The 6526-nt window shown below is 57.7% G+C and overlaps 1 protein-coding gene across 1 annotated transcript; it reads right to left on the bottom strand.

Annotated features, from left to right (window-relative positions):
- Positions 1–396: 396 nt before the first annotated feature.
- ANKZF1 (ankyrin repeat and zinc finger domain containing 1) lies at positions 397–6337 on the bottom strand. The gene is made up of 15 exons (XM_009071030.1): positions 6211–6337; positions 5798–5907; positions 5320–5422; positions 4744–4928; positions 4358–4473; positions 4089–4242; positions 3648–3870; positions 3381–3474; positions 3036–3205; positions 2820–2936; positions 2108–2381; positions 1550–1661; positions 1267–1434; positions 1089–1159; positions 397–517 (listed from the first exon to the last, which is right to left on the bottom strand). The coding sequence occupies exons 1-15, from the start codon at positions 6335–6337 to the stop codon at positions 397–399; spliced, it is 2145 nt and encodes a 714-aa protein (XP_009069278.1).
- Between the last annotated feature and the right edge of the window lie 189 nt (positions 6338–6526).

The following is a 6526-nucleotide window of genomic DNA, read 5'->3' on the forward strand; positions in this document are numbered from 1 at the left end:
CACAGCCTTGAGGGTGCTCACAGGGGTGACTGCAGGTAGCTCAGGGCTGCAGGGTCTGTGTGTGTCAGGATCTGTCCCTCCACCACGGACAGCAGCCTATGAGGTAGCCATGAGAAAAGCTGGTAGCAAGGATGCCCAGCTGGAACCAGGCCACTAAACAGTCCTGGCACCTCACACAAACACATGGAGACATCTCCGTTGTAATGTCCCCAGTCACCACACCCAGAGTGACATTCATGCCCAGAGCCTTGCCTGAGCTGCCCCAGAGAATGACACAGCCGGCCAGCTCAGTCGCTCAGACCAGTGCTGCTCCACAGGCTCTCCCTTGCTGCGCAGCCAGTACTCAGTTATGTCCCCACCAGACTGGTCCTTGGCAGGTGGCAGTGGTCCCCAGCCTTAGGTGTGGCTGGCCTGGGCCCGGCGGTGGGTTTGCAGGCAGGCCGTGGAGCAGAAGGAGAAGTCGAGGTAATGGAAGGGGATCTGTCCCAGCAGGGATTCTCCACAATGCCAGCAGCGGCTGCAGAAAAGACCAGAGCTGGCCCTGAGAAAAGGGGACACTTGCAAGAGGGTTAGAGGAGGGGATTCACTGGGCTGTGGCATGAGACACCAGCAGCATGAGGGAGCAGAGGCTCCTCTGATCCCACAGGGCTGATGTGCACACCCAGCAGCCTGGCCAGGACATACTCCCTGGAGGAGATGCTACATGTGAGTGTGGTGCGAGGGACATTGAGGCAGAATGAATACGGAGGAATTTGGTCCCATATGGGGTTGTAGAGCCCCTATCCAGAACAGCACAGGCAGTGCTGGCTACCAACGAGCCTGTGGAGTGGCAGAGGGAAGGGAACAGGGGCACAGAAGTGGCTGGAGGGGTGGCTTGCTGTAGATGTGGCTACAAGTGGACCAAGTCGTCCTTTGCAAAATATTTCAGGGGAGCAGGACAAGAGAGGGAGAAAGCTTTTACACAAGCACTACTGGGAATTGAGTGGACAGGAATAGACTGGAAATGAGAACTGGAGCGAGAAGGGCAGAGAACAGCTGTGCTGACATGTGGGAGTTTGTCTGCAGAGCCATGCTGCTGGGACTGTTACCTGATGTTGGTAAGAATTGTGCCGGTGTCCTGCAGCTGCGCAGCCAGCCTCCGCTCGGCAGCCAGTGCCCTCTGGGGAGCAGAAAGACAGCTCAGCCCCACCAGCACCTGCTGTGCCCAGACACCACATCAGCATTGCCCCAGCCAGGCTTGATCTCCTTCCCAATGCACAGCCTCACCTTCTCCCTGTCAGACAGGGCTGCAAACCGCTGCTTCTCTTCTTGCTCCTGCTCCCAGCGCTGCCGCTCCTCCCTCTGCGCTTGCTCCCGTTGTTTCCGCTGGGCTTTCTGTGCCCGCTTCTTCTCCAGCTTCTTGGCCTCCATCTCCTGTGTCAGGGGCCCTGGCACCTGGGGGCAGAAGGCAGGCAACATCCCCCACTAAGCTGGGGCAACGGCATAAGTGGGCAAGGAGCACTATGCTCTAGGGTCTCCCAGCCCCCAGAAGGCAAGGGCAGGCACCCACCTTGGCATGGCTGTAGTCATACTTGTCTGGATGGTCCACCATGAACTTGCGGAAGGCATTGCGGGTCACCCTATTGGCAGAGATGCAGTATGGAGTTCTCTCCTGCCTGTCCCTGCAAGACAAGGGAGATCAGCTCACCCTGCCATCTTACTGCCTGTGTCCCACTGGGCTGTGAGCCCAGCAACTCCCCAGAGATGTACTGCAGGCCACAGTATCACAGTCAAAGAGGGGAAAGTTGCTTATCCCTGTATCAGAATCCTCCAAATCCTTCCCTTCTTGCATCTCAAAGTCCCTGCATGGGGCTTTGTTCTCATCCCTACCCTTGGAACTGTCTACCAATAAACCTGGATGTGCTTTGGGGTAGTGTCCACCTGCTGCTGTGCCAGACCAGGCAGGCAGAGAGATGCGTGGTTCAGCTCTTAGGCCTCTCATATCAAACCCAGATGTCCTAGCTGGTAGAGAACAACCCCACCTGTCCCAGGACAAGTTTCCCATGACTGCCACAGGAGTGAGTTGCAGAGCTGTGGTTGTCAACTGCTGGGTGCCCTGCAGCCGTACCTGAGGGCAGGGTCTGCCCCTGCCTCCAGCAGCAGGCACACAGTCTCAGCCTTGCCTGCCTGTGCTGCCACATGAAGCAGGGTACAGCCACGATCATCCACGGGCTGGTTGAGCAGGGAGTGGGCCATATCCAGGGGCTGTGCAACCTCCCCATCCTCACTGTTCCCTGGCAGGCCCCCACTCTCTGTCACACCCAGGAGGTGCCGCAGTGTCTGCACATCCCCTGTTTTGCAGGCGGTGAACAGGGCATCGAGGAGCTGGGTCTGAGGGTCTCCTGTGAGGGAAAAAGAGGAGGGGAGTCTAATGCCTTCTTGGGCAGAGCAGTGCTTTGGTCTAACTAGGAAAACACAGTGCAGTTAAAGCATCATCCTGTTAGCTGGATTTGAGCACTGCAGGATCTCCAGCACCTTACAAGTCTGTGACAATGTGCCATGGCATTGCTGGCACTGTTGGCAGCAGCCAAGCCCTCCCCTGTGATAAGACCCACCCCAATCCTCCCAACACATCTGACTTAGCCAGGTCCTGCCCACTCCCACTAGTTCAAAGCTACTGCTCCAAACACACAGCTCACTCAAAGGCACATGGCTGCACTACAGCCATCCCACACCCAGCTGTTCTGAGCATCTGCACAACAACATGCTTTTCACCCCACTGCAAAGCCACCAGCAAATGGGGCAGATATCTGCTTGGCCCAGCTTCCAGCCCTGCTTACCTCCATTACCCCAGGGAAGGGGCCCAGCCTCAGCCTCCCTCTGCAGCTCTGTCACCAGCTCCAAGCCAGGCTGCCCACATTGGGTACCATGGCATCCTGTCTCTTCGGCACGGGGCCCTGCACAGGGAACACATGAGGAGGAAGAGGGACAGGGTCAGTCTGCATCCCAGCCATGGCCTTGCTACACAATACCCCTGGCCAGTTCTTCCCTCTCACCTCTCTCCACCTGTTTGTCCCTCTTCTTCCTCCTTTTGCGGTTTCGCTTGGGCACCACTTCAAACTCACGAAGGTCTAAGGTCCCCAGTGTCACTTCCACAGTCTCCAGTTCTCCTGCAGAGCTTTCCTCCTCCTCCGGTGCTGAGGGGAATGATGAGACTGGGGCCGAGGCCCCACACACAACAAATCATTTGGGGCTCTCAGCCAAGCACACCCGGTCCTCCTGCCCAGCACAAGGGCACACTGCAGATCCCTGTGGGCTGCAAATCTGGCCCCATGCCATAACATCAGACCTCCCTGCTTGCTCAGTCATGTCTCCCTCCATGGCTCAACTCACCAGTTGAGTCTTCCTGTGGTGGATCCATCTCTGCTTTCTGCTGCCTCTTCTGCCAGACCTTCCGGGGGGACCCAGTGATGTCCTCGAGTGGCGTGCCCTGCTCTGGGCAGCAAGGGTGCTCCTGTCCCTGCCTGGGGACAGGGAGCACCCCATGTCTCTGGGGATTGAGGGCTGGAGAGCTAGTGCCTCCACCCCATAGGGCAGTCCCTAATGCACAACGGACCATGTCACCCCACCTGCTCTGACCCACAGGCACAAGGGCCAGTCCAACTCACCATATACCTGCAAGCTGGCCAGTGTGGCATGGACTCGCAGCACCTCTCTCAGGGTGGCCCTGCGGGTGCTGAGGGGGATGTGGCAAATGCGATAGTCCCCTCGAGTGAGGGGTGGGTTCTTGCCGCCAAAGAGCAGTGCACGGTTGTGACGTGGGGCCCGGAGAAAGATGCGCTGAGCTTCATTCAAGTGATGCACCCAGGCTGCCAGGAGGTCCTGAATATCCTGGGGAGGAAGGGGAAGCACTATGGGGTCCTGAACACACTTTGTGGGCAAAGGTAGCTCTAGAGCAGGGACAGACACAGGGTCAGAGCAGCTTTAATTATGTCCTGACCCTCTTCCAGAGCCCACATCCCGTCCATGCCCTCCAGCAACCTCTGTACCTCTGTGAGATACCACCATGCATCTCCCTGCTGAGAGCCCAGCACTGTGGGGATCCTCACCTTGAGCAGCACAGCCTCATTGTAACGCCGCAGGGAAGCTCCAGCTGACCTGGGTGCTGACCCTGGGGTCTGGGCATCCCTTAGGCCCTGGGCTGTGCCCCGCCGTGCTCGCACTGTGTAGCGGTGGAAGGTCTTGTGCTCCTGCATCTGGGGGCTGCAGAGAGGGGCAAGCATGTGCAACAGGGCTCAGGGTGTGTGGGATAAACATGCAAAATTAGCTCCAGTTGACCATGCCCAGAGGGTAACCCCAGCTATCCCCCTGTACTCACCCCCGGAACACAGCTCCTGCGAAGTGCCCACCGCCCATCATCAGCACGACCCAGCATGTATTCACACTGAGGCTCTGCAGTGACACTGTCAGCTTCACTGGCTCCTCAATGGCACCCTGATACACAGATACCCTTGCTAGCACCCATGGAATCACCTCCTTACCTCTTGCTGTCTCCTAGGACAGAGAGCAACCCCTCTGCTGGCACTAGAAGCAGGTTTCTGGGAGCACCCCAGAGCAGAAAAACAGGCCACCAACAAGTCTGGGGCTCTGACCTGGCACCCTTTCCCATCATGGGAAGTGAAAGACTGCCAGACAGATGACTACGTTGCAGTGCCACCCACACTCACTTGGGTCCCTCTCCCAAGAAGCTGGGCTGTGACTTGCCTTCCCAGTGACCAGCACGCAGCGGTATGCAGAGATGAGCTGGCCCTTTGCATTGCGGAACAACACCTTGTGGGAGCGGGGAATCTGGGGGGTCCTGGGGCTGTCACTGGCAGAGGGCTGCAACTCTGACTCACTGCTTGCATCAGAGCTCTCTGAATCAGATCCTGAGATGCTGGAAACATCACCTGCAAGGGAAAAAAACATGATGCAGTGAAATGAGGCAAAGATTAACCAACGGCCTCCCCAAAACTCTGCAGGTGACTCCAAAGGCAAGCCTACAACCCCAGAAACGTTCTGTTCAATACCTTATATCTCAAAAAGGGGCAGTGGGCTGGGGAGATAGGGCTTTGGGGCTCTGGCCTCCCAGGTATGCCTAGGCATGGGCTCGGTTAGAACACTCCCTTATCCCTATAACAAATCACCAAAGCTCAGGAGCAGTGCTAGGGCCCCAGAAGACCCTACAGGGGCAGAAAAAAGGGATCCTGAGCTAGCAGAGGGCTTCACAGCTGCACAGAAGAGCCCCAGCGAAGTCACTGACAGCCCCTGGGCTCCAATGCAGGCAGACCCACTCCTCACCTGTGCGGGTCTTCTCCTCAAATGCTTCTACAGGCAGTGTCTGGCGCCCCAGGAGTCGCTGCTTCAGGTTGAAGCGGTGCCAGTCAAGACGGTAATGCTCAGTCTGTGGAGCAAAGAGGTATGAGGCAGCAGGGTCTTGGTGGTCCATGGAAACCCCCACCCCCAAAAGGCATGCAGTTTCAGACCCTGAGGGCTAAATTGATGCTGACCTGCAGCACATTAAGGACTTACCCATGAAACAGTTAACCCGAACAGGTACAAGCCTATGTTACACTTATCTTTAACCTCTAGTAAATGGGGCTTTTAATTGATAACAAGCAAGGTCTGAATGCCAGATACCAATGTGACACGGGCAGCAGAGCTCTGGGAAACAACCAGCACTGGGCTGCACCTTGCTGGGACTGAGCTTCTGCAGCAGAAGCCCATCAGTCATGCCAGGCCCACTCCCACCTTACTCTGGCTGCTTGGCCCTGCACACCTGCTCCTCACGGCTGCCGAAAACCTGCCCGCAGGTCAAGCAGCACATCCTCTCTGGCACCTCAGGGACCCCACAGGCTTTATCCTCACAGCTGGTGGTTGCAGGTTTCTCTGGAAGAAGAAGCGACGGCTGTGCACAGGCAGATCTCCAGGCTGCACCGCAAGGAACAGAGCCTCCTGAGTCCCTCCTCAGGCACCCAAAGAGCCCTATGGCTGCAAAAGGAGCTTCAAGGACCTTGGGGTAACACTGAGAAATGCCCATTTACCACCCACCAGGCAGTGCCTATGGTCAAGGTCCAGGGTGACCATCCAAGCTGTGTTGGGGACAGAGCTCCTACTCCGTGGCTTGGAGCTGGCAGACAGGAGCTTGGACAATATATCTACCTCCTGCTGTCCCCGCAGAGCCCCACGTACCATGGCTCACTAGTGCCGGCTCGGCAGCACCTATGTCTGCAGCAGCTCCAGTGACGAGGGTCAGCCCGTGCAGGAGAACGGGGTCCTGGGCGGCCTCGAAAACAGACCTGCTCACCGGGGCAGGCATCACTCCTGCTCCCCGAGGGCAGGACAACGCCTGAGTGAGGGGCCTGGCGGGAGCCACCCACAGGTGACTGCAGAGACACCCACAGGCACACTGCTCTCCCTCTATCCGAGCCCTCCCTGCAGACAGGACCCTCCGAGGGTGCCCCACCGTGCAGTTAGTCCCCTGGGGCCGTTAACCCACAATCATCCC

This window comes from Acanthisitta chloris, unplaced genomic scaffold, assembly GCF_000695815.1.
Source record: "Acanthisitta chloris isolate BGI_N310 unplaced genomic scaffold, ASM69581v1 scaffold21723, whole genome shotgun sequence".
Classification (NCBI taxonomy): domain Eukaryota; kingdom Metazoa; phylum Chordata; class Aves; order Passeriformes; family Acanthisittidae; genus Acanthisitta; species Acanthisitta chloris.